This window comes from Miscanthus floridulus, chromosome 1 (assembly GCF_019320115.1).
Source record: "Miscanthus floridulus cultivar M001 chromosome 1, ASM1932011v1, whole genome shotgun sequence".
In the NCBI taxonomy this organism is placed as follows: domain Eukaryota; kingdom Viridiplantae; phylum Streptophyta; class Magnoliopsida; order Poales; family Poaceae; genus Miscanthus; species Miscanthus floridulus.
Window position 1 is genome coordinate 39,813,390 of NC_089580.1, and position 20,888 is coordinate 39,834,277.

The 20,888-nt window shown below is 46.4% G+C and overlaps 3 protein-coding genes, 1 non-coding gene and 2 pseudogenes across 5 annotated transcripts; 5 read left to right on the forward strand and 1 right to left on the reverse strand.

Annotated features, from left to right (window-relative positions):
* The first annotated feature begins 192 nt into the window (after nt 1–192).
* Nucleotides 193–2,373, forward strand: LOC136479956 (uncharacterized; annotated as a pseudogene).
* Nucleotides 2,374–2,883: 510 nt separating this feature from the next.
* On the forward strand, nt 2,884–5,943 carry LOC136479964 (polyubiquitin-like). The gene is made up of 3 exons (XM_066477658.1): nt 2,884–2,895; nt 2,994–3,036; nt 4,535–5,943. Exons 2-3 carry the CDS (start codon nt 2,998–3,000, stop codon nt 5,864–5,866), a joined length of 1,371 nt encoding a protein of 456 aa, XP_066333755.1. The 5' UTR covers nt 2,884–2,895; nt 2,994–2,997; the 3' UTR covers nt 5,867–5,943.
* A 2,397-nt stretch (nt 5,944–8,340) lies between these two features.
* Nucleotides 8,341–10,093, forward strand: LOC136455129 (uncharacterized; annotated as a pseudogene).
* A 1,126-nt stretch (nt 10,094–11,219) lies between these two features.
* Nucleotides 11,220–17,475, forward strand: LOC136491468 (leucine aminopeptidase). Its single transcript, XM_066487812.1, has 4 exons — nt 11,220–12,311; nt 14,787–15,020; nt 15,138–15,464; nt 16,952–17,475. Exons 1-4 carry the CDS (start codon nt 11,328–11,330, stop codon nt 17,240–17,242), a joined length of 1,836 nt encoding a protein of 611 aa, XP_066343909.1. The 5' UTR covers nt 11,220–11,327; the 3' UTR covers nt 17,243–17,475.
* Nucleotides 17,476–17,775: 300 nt separating this feature from the next.
* TRNAE-CUC (transfer RNA glutamic acid (anticodon CUC)) lies at nt 17,776–17,848 on the reverse strand. Its single transcript has one exon. It is a non-coding gene; the product is annotated as a tRNA-Glu (tRNA).
* Nucleotides 17,849–18,132: 284 nt separating this feature from the next.
* Nucleotides 18,133–19,817, forward strand: LOC136479973 (glycine-rich protein A3-like). Of its 2 annotated transcripts, none has more exons than XM_066477666.1 (2): nt 18,133–18,627; nt 19,090–19,817. In XM_066477666.1, the coding sequence occupies exons 1-2, from the start codon at nt 18,309–18,311 to the stop codon at nt 19,329–19,331; spliced, it is 561 nt and encodes a 186-aa protein (XP_066333763.1). In that variant the 5' UTR covers nt 18,133–18,308; the 3' UTR covers nt 19,332–19,817. The 2 variants fall into 2 exon arrangements, with proteins under 2 accessions (XP_066333763.1, XP_066333767.1); XM_066477670.1 differs by having other exon boundaries at nt 18,133–18,546.
* Nucleotides 19,818–20,888: the final 1,071 nt, after the last annotated feature.

The following is a 20,888-nucleotide window of genomic DNA, read 5'->3' on the forward strand; positions in this document are numbered from 1 at the left end:
GTACCTGGGCCGAATCCTCGTAGCAAGTATGAGAGACTCAAAAACTTTTTTTTTAATAACAAGACTCAAAATTTTTTGATCGGGCATGTGGCCCACGAAGAGAGAGCGGCGTTAGAGGGCCCGAGGCCCGAGGGGGTCTGCTTTGCCTACGGGCGGCCATCCGACACCTGTCCTGCATCGACTTTCTTCAGACTCCACTCTCCCCACTTCGCACACCTTTCCTCCCCTCGCGCGGCCGGTGGAGCGCCGACGGGCGACGGCCACGAGCCCACGCCCTCCGTGCTGTGGCGAGGACTCGCTCTTCTAAGGTCTGTCTTTCCGCCCCCTCAATTTGCACGCTCTACTTATACCTAGTTATCTTAGTATCGATGGGTTCGGCCTTGTAGATTAGGCCACTCTGGTTCCTGTCCCAGACCTAGTTCCAGAGACCGGTTGGTTCGCCGGATTAGGTGGTGTGCTGCCTGGTGCGCTAGATGATTTTGGTTACCTTGATTGGTTTGGCGCTTGGGGTTGAGGGCCTGTTAAGGAATCTGTCGTTTTCTGGTGTTTTGATCTAGGACAGATCAGTGAAGGATTGTGCAGGAGAAATTAGCTCTAAACCCTGGCAGAACAGTGTGGGGTAGTGTTATTTATTGCTAAATTTCTCGAATCATGGGGAACATGGTTGAGCAGCCATGACAATGTTTGCAGGTACAACATTACCGTGAATTCCTGGCTCCTACAGATGCTGTAAGATTGTATAGGATTGTTTAGGTTATAGTTGAATTGTTGTATAGGATTATTCGGGGTGCATACATATGTACAGTTTCATTACAGTGTGTCTCTATTGGGATTTATCTTCTTATTCGGGTTGCATACAGATGTACAGTTTCATTGCAGTGTGTCTCTATTGGGATTTGGGACCTAGCATTAGATTGCATTGGTGGAACCATTTTTTTTTTTGGGACTTGACATAGTACTGCATTTTTTTTTATTTGCAGGAAGCGGTAATGGAGGAAGAAGAGGAACGACATCTTCCACTAGACATCATCTACAAGATCCCAGAATACATATCCGATCCAGTCTCACTAGCGCGTGTTGCTTCATCCTCCAAGTTATGGCGCTCAATCATAAAAGAGACTGCCTTTCTTGATGGCCTCATGACACGGCACCTCGACCATGGTTTCACCTCGTCCCTCCTCCTTGGCTTCTTCTACCAGGACAGCGCTGAGGCTCCCGACCACTTGTGGCAGCATCACAGGGACAAAAATCGCTGTTTGGCACCGAGCTTCATGCCCACATCTGAATTGTTACCATTTGCTGGCTGCAAAGAGGGTTACAATCCAACCAGTCCACTGTCCCTTGGCAACTTCATTCAGGGTATTAATTCAAGCCTCAATTTTTATGAGCCTGTTGCATCCCAAGACAGCTTCCTGGTCCTCTGCCATCACTCGAAAGACGCCGAAGGTGATCCCAAGCCAGATGTGGTATGCGTATGTAATCCTCTCACCGGTAAAGTGTTTCATCCTTCCTGGCCTTCCATACAAGCCACCACACCACTATGCTTTGCTTGTCACTGATGATATCAACCTCGATGGGCGGATGACCCAATCCTTCCGACTGGTCGCCATTTGGAACATAGGAAAGAAGTTTATCTATGTGTACTACTGTTCAAAGAGTAGAGCATGGTGGAGGCCTGCAGGCTTCCCTGATCTAATGGCTGGCCTGTTCCTAGTGTCATCATCCCCAGCTGCTGCTTCCCATGGTGCCATCCATTGGATCTGCGGGTGCTGGAAAAGCTTGGCGCCCAGTCATGTTGTGACGCTACATGTCGACGGGGAAGAGCTGTTATACCTGGAGCTCCCATCTGAAGCAAGGCGCAACAAGACACCGTTGCTGGCAAATTCTGTGGATGGGGGGCTTCTGTTGCTGCTCATGAAGGTCTTCACATGTCGGTGTGGAAGCATAAAGGTACTGGTACTGGCAATTGGGTTCGTTCTGAGACGGTCAATATGACAAGTTCCTTGCCGATGCGGGTGCGTAAGATGCATGCCAGCGCAAAGATCAGATTAGAGATTTTCCGAGGGAAGAGTGGTGTGGTGGTGCTATGGATCGAGGGGGAAGGTCTCTTCACGTTCAGCCTTGGCGATCGGTCAATGAGGAAGATCGACAACGAGCATGTCACAAAGAAGTACCGGTTCTGCCCATATGAGATTGATTGGCTATCCTGTCTTGCAGTCACAAACCTCATCAGCGATGGCTCACTGTCGCTTGACACAGAAAGGGAAAAAGCTCAATGCAGATGGAGGTCTTTGTTGGCAAACAATATTCCGAAAAGCAGATGACCATATAATGTCAAGGTATGAGTTACATATGGTCTGTCAGTGGCATGTCAATGATGGCTTCTGCATTACATTTCTAGTTCCAATGACAAGAGTCTACTGATTGGAGGACAAGATGGGGTTACCATATGATGTGTGAAAAAGAGACCGCTGCAACGGTTGATGTATTTGCGCCTTTTGCGGGTATTGGCGGGTGTGGTCACTTTGTTCTAGTAGTGGGCTTAGTTTTGCGCTATTCCTTTTAGTTTTATACCTATATGTCAGCTCGAAGCTTTGTAAAATAAAAGGCGGTTAAAGTTGATAGCTGGTGGTTAGGTTGGTTGGTTCTGCTCGTGCGCTAAGGCCTAGTGCTTTGTGAAAATCAGTTTGGAACTGAATTAAAAGTTTAAAACAGGTGGTGACTTCTGTAATTTTGTTGCAATTAAGTAATGATGAAATCCGTTTTACCTGTCCAGGGAATTACGTTTGCAGTTGTTAGCACCAACTGTTTGAAACTTAAATCTTGTGGTACTCGCGGTATCATTAGATTCTTTCACAGCACTGCGACTGTGATTGGCTGATTGCATGTACCGAGGTAAGTTCTGTGCTGCATCGTCGTTGTGCTTGGTTAACTCTTGACTCTGCATCCTGGTTTATGATGTCAAGCCTTGGTTACATATGGCCTGTTATCAGTGGCATGTCAATGGTGGCTTCTGAATTACGTTCCCAGTTCCAGGTAAGAGTCCACTGATTAGAGAATGTTTGCTCCAATACAAGGGTAGATTTCTGATTTTTAGATCGGTTATTACGTACCTGTGCAATTGAGTACCTCAGTCAGAATCATATTGTTAACTCTTCTTTTGTAGCTAGGCTGTTATAAATTTGTCTTCCTTTTGTAGCTAGGTTGCTATAATTTTGTCATGGACATGAGGAATTCTAAAACTTTATACTTTATGTTAACCGTTTTAATATGGATGGTAATTTTCTTACACCCATACTTTTTCTCTCTCACTCCCACTCTTATCGTTTTCATGGGTGGCAAACATCAACCCACAACACAGTCTGAGGCCTTAGAGCTACAAAATGTTCGTTGGTGCCATATATCATTCATATGGTGCCCTAGCCACCTAAGCAGATATCTCTGATCAACGGGTTATGTTTTCATGGGTGGCTAATTCTGTACTCCCATGCTAAGGGCGTGTGGTTCGCCTTCCACCTTTTTAACCTTATAAAAAATACAAATAATACCCATCTATTTAAGTTAGTGAATTTCCAATCAATTTTTCATATAAGATTATTATATCTCTAGCATTTAATATAGACCTTTAAAATTACTTAATTTAGTTGAAATAATATTGGGTCAATCTGAAGCCTAATCAAATCTACTCCCGTTAATATAAAAAGATAAAAACAGTTCCATATGTATCCCATTATTATCCGGTCCCCGACTTGCACGCGAAGGCGACGCCGCCACCGCGGGACGGCGACGCCCACACAGGCACGGCCGCACCTCCGCTCCGCCTCTGCCTGTCTCCTCCGTCCGCATCCGCCGCCCGCTGAGCCGCTGAGGACCCGGGGTGAGCCGTAACTCCGTGAGCCTCTCCTAATCTCCTGTTTCTATCTGGCACTCTAGCTGCCTCTCCGCTTTGGTCTTTGGATGTGGATGAAAATGTGGGATATGCGATGAGCGATTCTATATACTTATTATGTAAAGCACTTGCTAGTTGCTAATTGATGTACAATAGCACAGACTATATATAGAGTAGAAAGGATATGCAATGTTAAAGGAGATGTACTGCCTCTCCTCTTTGGTAATAGTTACAGACTATTTTCTCTAAAAAAGTAATTACAGACTTAATAATTGTTGAAAATTGTGATCCACAGCAGTAAAACTGGTGTATAGCAGCACAGCCTTGAAACAAGTTGCTAATTGATGTACTGTGCCTCCTCTTTGGACTTGGATGCATTGTTGATGCCTTGCGCTTTTGGTCTTTTGTTTGTTGAATGAATACACACCAAATTTAGAATCTTGGGTCGGCACACCCTAAGCTAAAATTCTAGATACGCCTTCGAGGTATATCTAGCAGTGTTCATGATACGCTATATTGCTAATTTATTTTGTGATCCTACCATGGAGTTTTGCTGACGTGTTGATCACTATATCTGCTTGCAACTTTGCTAGTGAAGTAGTTACCCTTTGAATTGAAATTCATGCACTTGTTCACTGGATGCAGGCCCCTCAACAGATGTGGATCTTCGTCAGCACCCTCATCGGGGAGACCATCCGTCTCGAGGTTCTGGGTTCAGACACCATCAACGTGGTGAAAGCAAAGATTCAGGATCGGCACCGCCCCATTTATGATGGGAAGTGGCTGGACGACAGGCATACTTTGGACCATTACGAAAACCACAGTGGATGCAGCCTCATCCTAGATCTCAACAGCGGAGGGATGCGAATGCCAATCTTCATCAAGATGATGACAGGCAGAAGCAGAACCATCACCCTTGATGTCCAGAATACAGATACCATCAGCACTGTCAAGGCTATGATCTATTATATGGATGACATTCCATTGGACCAGCAACGCCTCACGTTTGATGGCAAGCAGCTGATTGACGGATGCTCTTTGGCTTATTACAACATTGGCAGGGAATCAACCATCTGTCTGGCACGGATGCAGGTGCAACTTATCGTGAAGAACCCCAGCTGTGGCAAGCCACTGACCCTCGAGGTCGCCCCATCAGAAACCGTTCGCAATGTCAACGCAAAAATTAAGCAGCAGTTCCAACTCATCCTTGATGACCAGCTCATGGAGGACTCTCGTAGTTTAGCCGATTACAACACTGAGAACCAATCAACTCTGCACCTTGATCTCCACTTCCAGAGCGGCACGCCGATGCCGATCTTCATCCAGAGGCACGGCAAGGAGAGAATCAGCCTTGTGGTCGCGAGCTCAGATAGCATTAAGGACATCAAGGCAAAGATTCAAGATAGAATCGGCATTCCCTGTAACAGTCAGCTCCTCACCTATCATGGGAAGCAGCTGAATGACGCATTTACGTTGGCTGATTACCACGTTATGAACGAATCGGAAATCAAACTTGAAGATCACTTGGGCACAGGGATGCATATTTTTGTGAAAGCTCTTGCCGGCGAGATCTCGATCCCTCTCAATGTGGACGCATTTGACACAATCAGCGTGATCAAGGCAAAGATTCAAGATAAGCAGCGTCTCATGATTTCCCACAAACGGCTGGAGGACAACCGTACTTTGTCCGATTATAACATGGCTGGAAGCACTATCCAACTCAAACTACGGTCATGGAGTAGCATGCAAGTGTTCGTCAAGGATCTGAGGGGCAACACCATCACTTTTGAGTTCGAGAGCTCAGATACCATTGCTGATATCAAGGAGAGGATTCATTATATGCAGCACATTCCCCCTAGAGAGCAGCGTCTCATCTATGCAGGGAGGCAGCTACAGGACGATCACACCCTTGCGGACTACAACATCTCGAGATATTCCACGCTGCATCTACTACTACGCCTTCGTGGTGGTCGATGAGATTGACGCCAAATTGCTGCCCTTCTCTTTCATCAAGTTCTAGAACATGTGTGGTAGTAAAAATAGTCCAGAGTATTTGATAAGAAGCACTCTCCTGTGTAGTCGTGTTATACTTTAATTGTAAGTGTTACATACAGTGATTCATACAATATTCCAGCTTGGTTTGCTTCGTGTTATATATGCAGCCGGTCATGATTCTTGTCCCTAATCTAGTTGCTCAGATGCTGCCGCCGTCCGTGGTGCCTCTGGGCTCTAGCACTTCTTTTTACTTTTTGTAAAAAGAAAGATTTTATTAATTTTCAAGTGTAATAATACATCATGGTTAGCATGCCTCTGAGTCTTGAAAAAGTTCTTACGGCATCTGCTTGATAAGAAAGAATACACACTTTTTTAAAAAAAAACGGAAGCCCTAGCGTCGGACGTCCGAGCCTGAACTTCGTTTCCCGCGTGCTTGCTCTCCGCCCCCTTCGTGCTAGCACGCCTCCCGTCCGCGCTTCGTTTCCCACACGCGCCGCTTGCACTCCGCCTGCATGCCTCCACGGCCCTGCGGCACCGGCGTTTTGCGCGCCCACGCAGGGCCCGCGCTGCCCCGGACGTTGCCCGCACCGCTAGACCGCGCGCGGGGACCACTCGGCCCCTCCGCCGTCTGCGCTCACTCGGCGGCGTAGGTGTCTGCGGCATGTGGGTCCTATTGCAACATATGTATCATCCGATCTACTTTTGAAACATTTAGGGCATTTGAAACATACGTCTGAAGCCTTGAGACACTTGTAAACAAATGAAAACACTTGAAATCCATTGCAAAACGTACACAACATCCAGATAAACCACTTACAATATATGTGTAAAACATATGTAACATCTAGAAAAACACACTTGCAACATGCGTCTGAAAAACAGATGAAACATTAGAAACAAAAGCTTGGAACATACGTGTACAAGCATTGCAACATCCCCATCTACTTTTGCAACATCCATATGAAACACTTGCAACGTACCTATGAAACATGTGAAACACTTAAAACATACTCTTGAAACATACGTTGTTCGCCCTTCTTCCGGACGACGCAAAGTTCGGCCAGCCAGCAGCCGAGGATAGTGGCGTGACCTAGCAGCGGCCAGCTACGCCTGTGCCTGGCCTGGGCCCAACCAGCGATGGCCACTCTCTTGGGCGCCTAGCCACATGTGGCGGCCAGCGGCCAGCGCCTGCGCAGCGCTCGATGAGCGTGGTGGAGAGGGAGGAAGGCGGCTGCCGGCGCTCGGATACGGTGGAGATAGAGGATGGAGGAGGGCACGGGGGAGGCAGAGAGTGCGGTGCCGGGGAGCGGCGTGGAGAGAAGCGGGGCTCGATGGACGGTGCGGGCATCGCGGCGCAGTGAATGACTTGGCGGTGAGCAAGAAAACTACATTTGTTACTTTTAGATGGACCATTAGGGGAAGCAGGCCGGGCTAGTCCGCAGCCCAGGAGGCCAGCGTCCGAGCTGATGGACGATAACTCAAGCATTACCGTTTAAAAAAAAGACATACATAACACAGTCTAGTGATACTCACTCCAAATACTAGAATGTCGGTGATGTTTTTGGAAGAATATGCCTTTGGTCATTCGTGTCAAGTGTTGCGAAGTCTCCACAACCAAATCCGAGAATATACTTTTGGCCACTGCTCCGAGTGTTGCGAAGTCTCCACAACCAAATCCAATGAATCTCTGCTTCTGAAGAATAGTCTATGTAGTCAGTTGATAAATGAGTACGTAACCTTAAACTGCAAAGGAGAGTAATCGTCCTGTTCGCTCGGCTTATAAGCCGTATTTTTTCAGTCAACGAACAGTAATTTTCTCGTACAACAAATCAGCCAACAGCACTTTCAACCATGGCTTATCAGCCAAGTAAACAGGGCAAATATCTTTTCAAAAACTAAATTATTGTTGTATAACTAAATAGACCAACAACTTGTGACCGTTCCTAACAAGACAATAGACTTCAGCACTATGCTAACCTCTTAACCAAGTGCTAAATAGATGTGACACGCTACGACAAATACATAAGCCTGAAGCCACCAGTCTTACTCCTCTTTGTGACAAAAACAACAAGTTTTGATACCTTATACTATTTTAGTTTGGCTATAAATTATTTTTTGTAACGTAGAACATTCAAATAAAACTGTTCGATCGACTTAGAACATGGAAAGTTCTTGCCTTTCAAAGGGGCGAAACTGAAACCCCTATAATGTGTGCCTGAGCAATATGTTGAGATGAGTGATTCCATAAAAAAAAAATGTTGCGGTGAGACTATTGGGCAGACCTTCTCAGTAACTTCGCTATAAACTGAGGCCCAACCCAGCTAAGCGAAAAGTGCTGGGCTCGAGCTTCCGAAGGATGGGCCCACGGATGAAGTGTTTGTTCGAGGGGAAAAAGGAGAACAAAAGATAAGGCAAATTGTTTTTGGGCAAGATTCAAGAACCACGTGTTACTAACCGCCGTCTTCTCTTCCGCCTCTCACCGGCGCGGCGATTTCCTTCCACGTGCGGACGCCCGAGATCACCTCCGTCCTCTACTACTTCTCCGCCCAGGTATCTCTTTTCTCTGGTGGTCCTCCCACCAAAGTGTAGTGCGCACCCATCTTACTAGTTAGGTTGATGTTTCTTCGTTATAGAATTTTCGTCGATTAGGAGTGACATTGACTGCTTTGGTTTTCTAACCTCTGGATTCGTAGACACTGGTTGAGGATTGAATTCTGCTCGAAATTAGCCCTAGCATTGATGCTGGATTAGTTTAGGTATTTTGCGCCTTGTGTTTTTGGGTTAACATGACCGTTCGTTGTTATAGTTCTAACAAAAACGCTGTTATTTATCCAAGTTCGAGTGTGGCTTCTTTGTTAGTTGAAGTGCAGATTAATATAAAGAGCATGTCTGTAATGTTGCAGTATATTTATGTGAATCCAGATTCGTTGTTTCACTGTGCTGGTAAAGTTTATGCTGACGTTTTCTATTGCTTAGATCTAAGAAAATAAATTGCCTTTGAGGGAAATTAAGGAAATCAGCTGTCTGAACTCTGAATTTATCTGGAGCAGGTTTCTGTAACCGAGATTGGCTCATGGAATTAGTAGATTGATTAATCATAGTAGCGAGTACAAGTATATTTATAGGCAACGATCGCTAAGATTAGGCTTATGGAATCAGAACGAATGCTAGGATCATTGCTGAACATAGATCAACGATCAAACCTACTGTGCGCATGTGGGCACAAGTCCGGCAGCAGCAAAACTGTGCAGGCCTAAAGTGAGCCCAAGATAAGCTTGTATGCAGACAGTCTTCTTTTGGTGGTGTTCTAAACAAAATTGGCTCCCATCTTTTCTTTGCAGGAAACAATCATGGAGAATGGCACTATGCTGCAGCTTCTGGCAGAAATGACCGACAAGATCCTGTCTCATATCAGTGATCCTGCCTCCCTAGCCCGCCTTGCTTCAACATGCAAGTTTTGGCGTAATATCATAAAGGATAGAACCTTCCTTGATCGCCTAATGAGGCGTCGCCATGACCATGGTTTTACTCCGTCCCTGCTTCTTGGCTTCTTCTACCAGGACAGCACTGAGCCTCCTCAACAGTTATTGCAGCATAATAAGGGCAAGTGGCGTAGTTTGGCACCGAGCTTCATGCCCATGTCTGAATTGTCAAAATCCATCGGCAGCAAAGTCAGTTGCAATGCACTCACACCAGCTAAGCTTTGTACCTTCATTCGGGGTCTCGGTTGCGATCTCAACTTATATGAGCCCATTGCATCGCAAGACAGCCTCTTGGCCCTCTGCCGCCAAGGCACCAGTGACCAAGCCCAGTCGGACAAATTATGTGTCTGCAATCCTCTCACTGGTGAAATCTTCCACATACCTTCGATTCAAATTACATCACCTGACATGTATACCTTGTCACCGAGGATGTCGACCATGGCAAGTGCGTATCTCAGTCCTTCCAGCTGGTAGCCATTTGGATCATCAGACAAAGGAGGTTTTTAATTGGATCCTACTGTTCAAAGGTCAAACATTGGATGTGGTCTTCAGAAACTCCTGAGCTAATGCCTGGCCTCTATGTGGTGCAGTCACCTGCGGCCACTTCTCATGGCACCATCCACTTTCTCTGCGGCAGCTCGACTAACTGGACCCTCACTCACATTGCCACGCTGCATATCGCCACACATCCAACGTTTTCATACCTAGAGCTCCCTCTTCATGCTAAACGCAGCAAGGCGCCATTGCTAGCAAGTTCTGCAGATGGGGGGCTTCTGTTACTCTTATTGAATGGCCTGGAGATGTCACTATGGAAGCATGGCAGTGACGCCAGCAGCTGGGTCCTCTCTGAAACAATCAATTTGGCAAGTTCCTTGCCGCTGAGGGTGGTCCGGATGCAGGCCAGAGCAAAGATCAAGTTGGAGCTGTTCCAAGGGAAGAGCGGCACGGTAGTACTTTGGGTTGATGGTGAAGGCCTCTTTCTTTCAGCCTGGGCGATGGGTCAATGAGGAAGATTGGTAATGAGCGTGCTACAAAGAAGTATAACTTCTGCCCATATGAGATCGATTGGCTATCCTGCCTCTCAATCATGAACCTTGTCGTCGATGGCTCCTTGCTCCTTGATACTGGAAGGAAAACGATGCAACACAGATGGAGGAAAATAGTGGCAAAACATATGAAATAGAATAAATAACATCTTGATGTCATGGCTTCTGCTTGGTCTGTTGGCGACGGGGAAACCATGAAGTTTACAGTATACCCTATCGAGCGCACGCTTATGAGTGCAATTTGTTTTTTTAAAAGTTGGTACCATATCGTAATAACATTCACTTTGGAACCTTCTGAGTTTTTTTCCCCTTGTGGTATACTGGTATCGTGTTAAATCCTGATGCTGATGTCTGTGTTGCGCTTAATCCATACAATCTCCGTGCTTCTGATTTTCTGGGCTGTTTCTACATTTTCATGGGATTGGTGCAAGTGATGCCTGTGTACTCTAAATCAGGCATGAATTCATTCAATTTCTTGATGCATATTTTTAAGCTTGTTCACTTAACTTTACGTTGCACGCAAACCGACACGGAGGTGGCAAAGGAGATAAAATATTTGTAAGCTTGCTCACTTAACTTTACGTTGCCCCCCTATATTTGTAAAGTGAGGCATCTGTAGTATGATTGATATTATATGATTTTTTTTTCCAGCAATTTGGTTGGTACTCCTGGCGTTATTATACGTTTTTCTCCTTTTTGAGAGATTTTTTAGGTGTTCATCTCTTCGGAGGAATCAATTCCTTTTGCTACCGATCATGGCCCTACAGGCTACAAAGCCAAGGAGAGCTCAAAAAGGGTTTTGTCTGCTCGACGCCTCGACCCGACCAACCAAACCCTCCAGTCCCATCGACTAGCTCGAACCAAACCCTCCAGTGTCCAGTCCCGTCTCGTTCGCCGCAGCCGGAGCGAGCAGCCATGGCGCCGGTCGATCCCCACTCCTACACCGACGGCGCGCACCCGGTGGTCTCGCGCGCCGCGCTCGCCTTCTACCTCGACTTCGCCGCCTCCACCATACACGCCTCCGCGCTGCTCACCCTCTCCGCGCCGCACTCCGGGGACCTCCTCCTCGACACCCGCGCCCTCACCGTCCACTCCGCCTCCACCGACGCCGACACGCCGGAGCCCATCCCCTTCTCCCTTGCCGCGGCGCCCGACCCGGTCCTCGGCACGGCGCTCACCCTCACCCTGCCCCCCGACACCGTCTCCTTCCGGCTCACCTTCTCCACCTCCCCCGCCGCCTCCGCACTGCAGTGGCTGGCCCCGCCGCAGACCGCCTCTGCCCAGCCCTTCGTCTTCTCGCAGTGCCAGTCCATCCATGCCCGCTCCATCTTCCCCTGCCACGACACCCCCGCCGCGCGCATCACCTTCTCGCTCCTCCTCAACGTGCCCGAGCAGCTCTCCGCCGTCGCCTCCGCGCGCCACGTAGCGCGCCGGGACCCGCTGCCATCCGACCACCGCGGGGCGTGCGACGACGAGCAGTGGTGCGCCCCCGGCCGCATCGTCGAGGAGTTCCAGATGGAGCAGTCCGTGCCGCCCTACCTCTTCGCGTTCGCCGCCGGCGGGATCGGGTCCAGGGACCTCGGCCCGAGGACGCGGGTGTACGCGGAGGGAGGGGACAAGGTGCTGGACGAGGCGGCCAGGGAGTTCGCGGGGGTGGAGGAGATGGTCAAGGTTGGAGAGGGACTCTTTGGGCCGTATGAATGGGAGAGGTTCGATCTGCTCGTGTTGCCACCGAGCTTCCCCTATGGAGGCATGGAGAACCCCAGGATGGTGTTCCTCACTCCCACGGTCATCAAAGGGGATGCTGCAGGGGCTCAGGTTGTGGCGCATGAGCTCGCACATAGCTGGACTGGCAATCTGATTACTAACAAGACCAATGAAGATTTCTGGCTAAATGAGGTGAGTGGACTCACGTTGTTGTTGGTGTGGTCACTATCAGCCTTTACTTTGCAATCAGTAGTTTTCCTCAAAATTCAATGTGGTAGTCTATATGGTATGTTCCACACGGTCTCCTATATTCCATATTATGTGGAATATCTGACCTTGCTACTAGCTTACCAACCGATCGGAACTGCTTGCTGCAGCAGCAAGCCTGCTTGTGTTTCCTGTAGCTTGTAATAGAAAATAAAACAGTAGCAAGCCTTGCAGCTGCTGAAAAGCGCAGTAGCTTCTGTATGATTTTGATTATGGATCTGAAGTATAAGAACCCTAGTTTAGATTAGGAGAATTTTACTCTACAAGAACTTTGTCTCTTTACCAATATATAGGCCTTTCTACTAGCTTAGTCTCCCATGGCATTGAATATTTGTGTGAGTCAAGTTTAGCCAGTAGCTTCTGTATGATTTTGATTATGGATTTGAAGTGTAAGAACCCTAGTTTAGATTAGGAGAATTTTACTCTACAAGAACTTTGTCTCTTTACCAATATATAGACCTTTCTACTAGCTTAGTCTCCCATGGCATTGAATATTTGTGTGAGTCAAGTTTAGCCAGTAGCTTCTGTATGATTTTGATTATGGATTTGAAGTGTAAGAACCCTAGTTTAGATTAGGAGAATTTTACTCTACAAGAACTTTGTCTCTTTACCAATATATAGACCTTTCTACTAGCTTAGTCTCCCATGGCATTGAATATTTGTGTGAGTCAAGTTTAGCCAGTAGCTTATGTATGATTTCGATTATGGATCTGAAGTGTAAGAACCCTAGTTTAGATTAGGAGAATTATACTCTACAAGAACTTTGTCTACCAATATAGACAGAGAATATATGCTTCTTTATATCAGTATACATTTTCTGCTAGATTGGTTGCACTCCAGTAACCGGGTCTGGTTATACACTGGGTACCGCGTCACCATGAGTCCATGACTCCGAGAAAGATCTTCTAATGCTTTTACCGTTTCTCTGACCAGTGTGTGAAATGTTAGGTGGGGGATGCTAGAGAGCATATTTTTCTGAAACTGTGTGAAATCTTATGAAGGGCAGGCCTGGTGCAGTGGTGAGAGCTGTCTCACCGAGTCACCAGGTCGCGGGTTCGAAGCAGCCTCTCCGCAGATTTTGCGGGGGGAAGGCTTGCCTCGGTTTTTCCCTTCCCCAGACCCCACTCATGTGGGAGACTCCGGCACTGGGTCTGCCCTTTGTGTGAAATCTTATGATTTCCCCTCTTCTAATACAGTTGCATTTTTGCCGCTACTTAGAATAATATTGCACATTTGCCATTAAAAATGTGGAGCTGCAAACTTGCCATCAGAATGGAATGGACTGAACCCTACCATTCTTGCCACTGGACTGATGGGTTTGACTAATGTTTTTTTTTTTTTTTGCACAAATGCCCCTAGATTTCCATAGTCACATTCACAGAAAACAGGGTCGAAGGCGGTGTTCCTTGACTCGGGAACATCATCCCCTCCCTGGGTATGTGGGGCCCTTTTCGGCTCTACCTTGTAAAAACCTCTTGCAAGTAGTGTACCATGTTCCTTGACCCCATTCCTTGGCCCCATTGACCTGGGATGGTGACTTTCACATTTCCACACAAGATGGTTGTTGCTACTCCTGGACTGAACCACCATTGCCTCTACCGACAAACCGAGGTCCATCGCCATCTGGCTCTCCGCCTCCACATCCTGGCCCTTGTGGCCACCACCTTGACGACAATGTCCTCTTCCTCACTCTCTGCCCTCGTGTGAACCATGCAGCATGGGCAGTGTGTTGCTCTGAGATGAACGGTGGTGGTGTCACCAATGCCGCCGCCGTATTGCTCATCCTCCACTCCGATAGTCATTTGCTTGAAGAATCTAACAGTAGGTTGCACAGAGATCATCTCTGAGGGCGATGCCATTCTCCTCTGCCTTTCCCGTGCACGTCACCATCCACTGCAGTCACTGGCTTCCGTGGGTAGCAGGGAGCCAGCAACAGGAGTAAAAGGGTGTCAGATGGGTAGGTGGAGGTACACCATGGGAAGTAGCAGGAGGGCTGGCAAAGAGTTGGATTTGAGCGAGCATGGGCCAGTGATGGGAGAGCTGGTAGGCAGGCAGGTGAAGATGGAGAAATAAGAGAAGGGGCAGTTTTGTCTTTAACGCTCATGTAGTGTTTTCCTTTGCCATTTTGTTTTATTTTTTGCAAAGATACAAAATAGGGAGTAACGACCGAGTTAAAGCGGTGTCAAATCAGAATTTTGATGGTTCAGTGGCAAATTTGAACTTGGACCTTTTTTAAGGGCAAGTTTGCAGTTGGGGTGTGTGGAAACAGAGGTACATATGCAGCTTTCCTTTGCTATATGATGATACTGGTTATCATGCCTAAGTGCCTAACAACTTAATATATATATTGTATACTTGTATATTGACATTTCAGTCTCGTATTGATGTCACTTGATACAGGGATTCACAACATATGCTGAGAGGAGGATTGTTGAGGTTGTGCAAGGGGAGGAGCGGGCAGCCTTAAACATGGGGATTGGATGGAGGGGGTTGAACAGGATGATGGAGAGGTTTAAGGATAACATGGAGTTCACCAAGTTGAAGCCGAAGATGGCAGGGATTGACCCTGATGATGTGTACTCTGAAGTGCCCTATGAGAAAGGTTTCCAGTTTCTTTGGAGAATCGAGCGTGAGGTGGGTGGGAGTATGGAACATTGCAACTCTAATACTTGCAACATTCTTTCGGTAAAATTACTGCAATATTGGACTAATTTCTAATGTTTGATGTCTTATGCGTGTTGCTTGTATCAGATTGGCAGGCCTGCTTTTGACGAGTTCTTAAAGAAGTACATTGCAACCTTCAAGTTCCAATCAATAGATACAGAGACATTTCTTGAATTCCTCAAAACCAATGTACCTGGGATAGAAAACCAAATTGACCTTAACCTGTGGGTTGAGGGGACTGGTATCCCTCCTGATGCCATGGAACCAGATTCAGCTACTTACAAAAAGATCTGCTCCTTAGCTGCAGAATTCAAATCTGGAAAACTTCCAAGTGAAGATGAGGTGGCAAACTGGAGTGGGCAAGAATGGGAACTTTACTTAGAAAATCTACCAACAGATGTTGAAGCCTCACAGGTATGAATTCTTATCAAATACCAATGTTATCTCTCATTTATTGGTACGTCTGAAAGTTACCCTGGTGCTTGTGATGATTCTATTCAGAATATGATGACTGCCATAGTACAAACTGTTAGGCTTTGGCATGTGTGTTTCAGGTCTATCATCGGCTGTTGAGCACTGCAGAATGTTGCATTGCCTGTTCCAGTCAATCAGAATCCCTCCATTCATAGCATCTGTGTTCTATCTATTCCAATTGAGTTGCTTAATTTACTTTGCAAGACAGCATCCATGTTTTATTGATAAATCACTATTTAAGTGGAAATTATACTGAACTGGATTATACATGAACGAGTGGCAAAAGCATGTAACACAACTTGCTTGGGACTTAGAGGCGTTGTTGTGGTGGTAGAAGCATATAGCCTTGAATGAGTCTATAAATGCATTGTGCTTGTTAGATGTTGTTGATTTATTTTGGCTTTGTCAGTTAGAGCAAGCCCAGCGCAGGCTAATATGGATGTTGGCTTCAGAAATAAGTGACAGCACACCTAGATGGAGTTCTGAAACTACTATCCTTCCATCACAAGCCAACGCTAAGTTCTGGCTTGTCCAAAAAAGTTACTTTTGCTTTGCAGTGCACCTCCCTGACCTTTTTCTGCACGTGTTCTCTCTCTCCACCTGAGATTTGCATGGTCCTAGACTCCCAGGTTCTCCATCGCACGCTTGTGCAGTAGCTTCTGCTATCTGTCATAACAAGCACTAGGTGCCCCTGCAAGTCACTCTGACGCTTGGCAGTGTTACTGTTCAAGTCGATCTGGACATTCAATGCAGACGTGGAGCTTGAAACTCCCAGTTAGCGTGGAGCGTTAGGGCTGGCCTTAGGTAGCTGAAAGATCAAATATCAGTTATGCGGAGGAGATTATACTTCCGTCTTTCTTCTGTTTACGATCTTAACTTGAATATTATGAGCTCTGGTTTTCTGTTCATCTTTTGTAGAATCTATGTAGATCAACACTGAAAATAACATTGTCCTCCCCAGTTTCCCCACTTTTTGGATGGTGGGTTAGTGTGTTAAAAAAATTGTTTGGAGATTTTATGGCAGAATACCATTTAGTCATGAAGAGACTTCTGTAACTAAATCATTTGTTTCTTTCTTTAGCAAACTAAACATGGTCATATCTATATAAACCGTATTTTTGTTCATTTCTCACTGGCAAATACCGACTCATAGCTGGCTCTTCGTACCTGAGCATCCCGTAACATATAGCTGATTGAAGAAAGTTTAAAGTTAGCTTGTTCTTCACTATAATGACGTAGTACAAAGTAAAGTGGGGCTGTCCAATGTCCATCACTTTATATGAAAGGCTTTGGCGTGTTGTTAGTTGTTACATAGCATGTTATTGTTGTGTACCAGATCTTCTCTTTCTAACACAACCAATACATCATATAATTCAATGAGTAATTTAAAGATCGACTGACCACATCTATATCTTGTCTGCATGCAGGTCACTGCTCTTGATGAGCGGTACAAGCTATCTGAAAGCCGTGACTATGAGGTCAAAGTCGCATTCCTCCAGCTGGCGATCCCCACCGGGTGCAAATGCTACTTCAACGAGGTTGAGAAATGCTTGAAACAGGTGGGAAGGATGAAGTACCTCCGCCCACTCTACAGCTCACTGGCCAAGTGCTCCAGCGAGGAGAAGATGCTGGCCCAGAGGATCTTCTCGGAGGCTCAAGAGTTCTACCACCCAATAGCTCGCAGTGTCGCGGAGGCCATTTTGTCAAAGCATAGCTAAGCAGGCCAAGAGTCTTGTTTAGCAAATCCATCGTCCACGGCCTCACCCGTTTCACGGTTGGGAGCAACTGAGATCTGGTGATTGCTCAGTTGCTTCTTTCGCATAAAATTATCGTCTGCCCTGGAACTAACTTAGGAAAAACTTGAGACTTGTATTGCATCTTGATAATATTATAATATGTGGAGACTCAGAACCGTAGTACCTGAGTAATGTATGTTCTGGGATTTTGCTTATGCTTAAATGTTCTGGGATTGCAAGGCTACTCCTTCCATGCAGCTTGGGAATGATGTGAAATGGGCTATTGACGAAGTGATCATTGTGTACTGTGCTTCACCCTGCAATGCTGTACCTTTTTAGGCCAGAAACAGTATGTATCTTGTGAATGAATCTGTAAAAGCGGCGTGTTGTCTTCAGGCTAAAACAAGGGAAGCTAAAAAATACAAAAAGTTGTCTTCAGGCTAAAACAAGGGAAGCTAAAAATACAAAAAGATGTCTTCAGGCTAAAACAAAGGAAGCTAAAAAATACAAAAAGATTCCGTTGCCGGGACTCGAACCCGGGTCTCTCGGGTGAGAGCCGAGTATCCTAACCAGCTAGACTACAACGGATGCTGATACATGCTTCCATGTAAAGTTATATATTCTTAAAATAAATAACGGCAGGTCATGGTCAGAGCTGGGAAGTATCTATCCGGGTGTCCGTTCAAACGTTGTCGCCTCAGGTCAGACGGAATTCTGACTTAGGTGATGTGTGCAGAGTGCAGACCGAGACCGATCCCACTGTTTCTGCCGACTCGTCGGCCGGGTGACATCTGCTAGCTTCGGCAGAGAAAATGTGGCGAGAAGGGAGGGCGCGCGTCCCCCTAACTTCACGTACAGCCACATCACGAAATTCTAAAAATAGCAGATTTCGCCGAGAAGCATGCTTCCTGCACATATATCTCTTTCCAATCAGACCGTTGTTCGCCATTGCCCGACGCCGTTTCGTCCCCGGAAGCTCTCCCTGGTCACCAAGCTCCAGCAGGTAACCTATCTTGTGGTTGTTGAGGCTTGAGAGGAGCTAGGCGGCATGGGGGGCGGGAAGGACAGCCACGATCCCTCTAACGCGGACAAGGGATTCCACGGAGGGTACCCGGGTGGATACGGCCAGTACCCCGCCGGCTACCCTGCTCCGCCACCGGGCGGCGCATACCCTCCCGGCCCCGGACAAGGGTATCCGGTGTCACCTGGTGGGTACCCACCTCCGGGTGGCTACCCTCAGCCTGGCGGGTATCCGCCGTCGCACGGCGCGTACCCTCCTGGTGCAGGTGCGTATCCTCCCAGCGGATACCCCCATCAGCCGGTCTACCCACAGGCTGGTTATCCTGGTCACGGTCCACCGATGGCTGGTAATGTCCATTAAATCATCTCTTTATTAGTAATTAATTAACTTGGTTGTTTAGGCTTTGGCATTGTTGTTGTTAGTATATATAAGAGACGTTGGATAGCAATAACATTCATTAGTTTAATAATTAGTACAAGTTGTTTCATGCCCCCTCCACTCCAAACTTGAATTGTTTTAGTTCTCTGAGAAAGTTATAATGACCTATAATTTAGTACGGAGAGAGTATATAGCAATACATTTTCTATTGAACAAATTCAAGGGAGTATCTAGCTAGATCCCCACCAACAAAGGCTACAGAACATATATACATTGTGTAATGATACTCCTTATGGTAATAATGACATCATTATCATGACAACAAAATTAAACTACGTTTATATAGTTCACATTTTGTATGATACTCATAGGGTTATCTTATCTACTGGAGTGATATGGTTCAAACCATTACAATAAATAAATTTGGCAGGTCATGGTGCTATATATGGAGGAGGCCACGGTGCAGGGGGTTCTGGAGGCTTCGGGGCGATGTTGGCCGGAGGCGCCGCCGCCGCAGCGGCGGCGTATGGAGCTCACAAGGTGTCCCACGGAGGCGGCCACGGGATGTATGGCCACGGCCACGGCCACGGCAAGTTCGAGCATGGCAAGTTCAAGCACGGCAAGTTTGGCAAGCACAAGAACAAGAAGATGTTCGGCCGCAAGTGGAAGTGATGAATGAACGGGCCGGGATAGATGAAACTAGTAGTATATATATACAAACCACAGCTACCGCAATTGACGGCTTAATTAGATTCTTGATCAGCAAACATATATTGAATCCCGGCCGGTTATGCTAATTTGATATGAATACGGGAAGTGATTCCCTAATCTTTGTACGGATGTTGGCAGTTTGAATTTAAGCATCGAATGCGTGTTTGGCGCAAAGCAGAGCTGGTTGGCGTCTTCCTTCGCCCCGGCAGCAGACTAGCAGGTCTATCGAGCAGCAGCTTCGGTGGCCGAAAATGTAGTATTACTAGCGGTAGCAGACTACTAAAGCTAGCTGCTAGCAAACGGCCCAGCGCTGCGCCTCGTGCTTCAACACATGTTAGTAGATATATAGGAGTAGAATAGAAAGGTTTTAGTACTCAGCATTGATAATTGCTTACCACGGCTGTACACTGTCATGAACTCATGATAAAGCCTGGCTTCGGTCCTGCATTGAGCTCATGGTTGATCACTGCATTGGTCAATGCAGATAGTGTAGATCACTGCATTGGTATTGGTACATTTTTCAATTTCTTGGAGTGAATACTGTGGGGTGTTTAGCCTCGGCCTTCAGCCAATAATTATCAATATCCTAGAGTGTATATTGTGAGAGGTGCTCTTGATTACCTAGAAAGACTGTTCAGGGGCATATTTTGCCATGTTGGTGGAACTACTTTGTGTGGCAAGCATTCGGAAAAAGAATGACATAGTACTAATTTTTTTGAGCAGCTGTGGCACTTTCATTATAGTGTAGGAAAGCAGAAAACAGTTTATATACAATTCCAACAACAAGGAAATTAAAGAAACCAACCAAGAAAACAGACATAGTACTAGATATTAATTGACAAATATAATGTTTAGCAAGAGACGCATGCGCTCTCTGCAATTACACATCCATCTCTCAGTTCATGGAGAAGGTGTCCACTTATACAATTTACTAAACTTACTACACTTATACAGCTTATCAAAATCCTGATCCTCATTCTCGCGGGCAGTCCACGTTCCATATCCGAGCAGCGTATGCACAAAATAATGCATCCTGCTGTCTTGTACTTCTTCTTCTTCTTCTTCAATGAAGTACAAGTTGAAGCTCACGGTCACACTTTGAAGATCTGTGGCGCTTGCGAGCACGAACTGCAAGAAGCGGAGTTCGCAGCCAGTTCCTGTCATTCCCCTAAAATCTGCTTCGCGGAGGTCAGCTAAAGAGATATTGCTTGATTCCCAGTTGTCTGAATGATTGCAGGTGAAATTGAAAGCTTCATCATCTTCTGAGTCATATTCATCCTGTTGCAGCATGGAGATCGATATGATTTAGTGAGATGAAAACACTGGATAAAAACTAATAATATATAAAAAGCTGCAGGCTTTCTTAATTTGGCGTTAGGATAGTGTGCTGCTCACAGTCTTGGAGCCCATATATGGTGAATATTCTAGCTTTAGACTGAGATATTCGAGATTCTTGAATCTTGTGAGGAGACTTGCGACGCCATCTCCAAAGGAATGGCGCTGACATTCCACATCAAT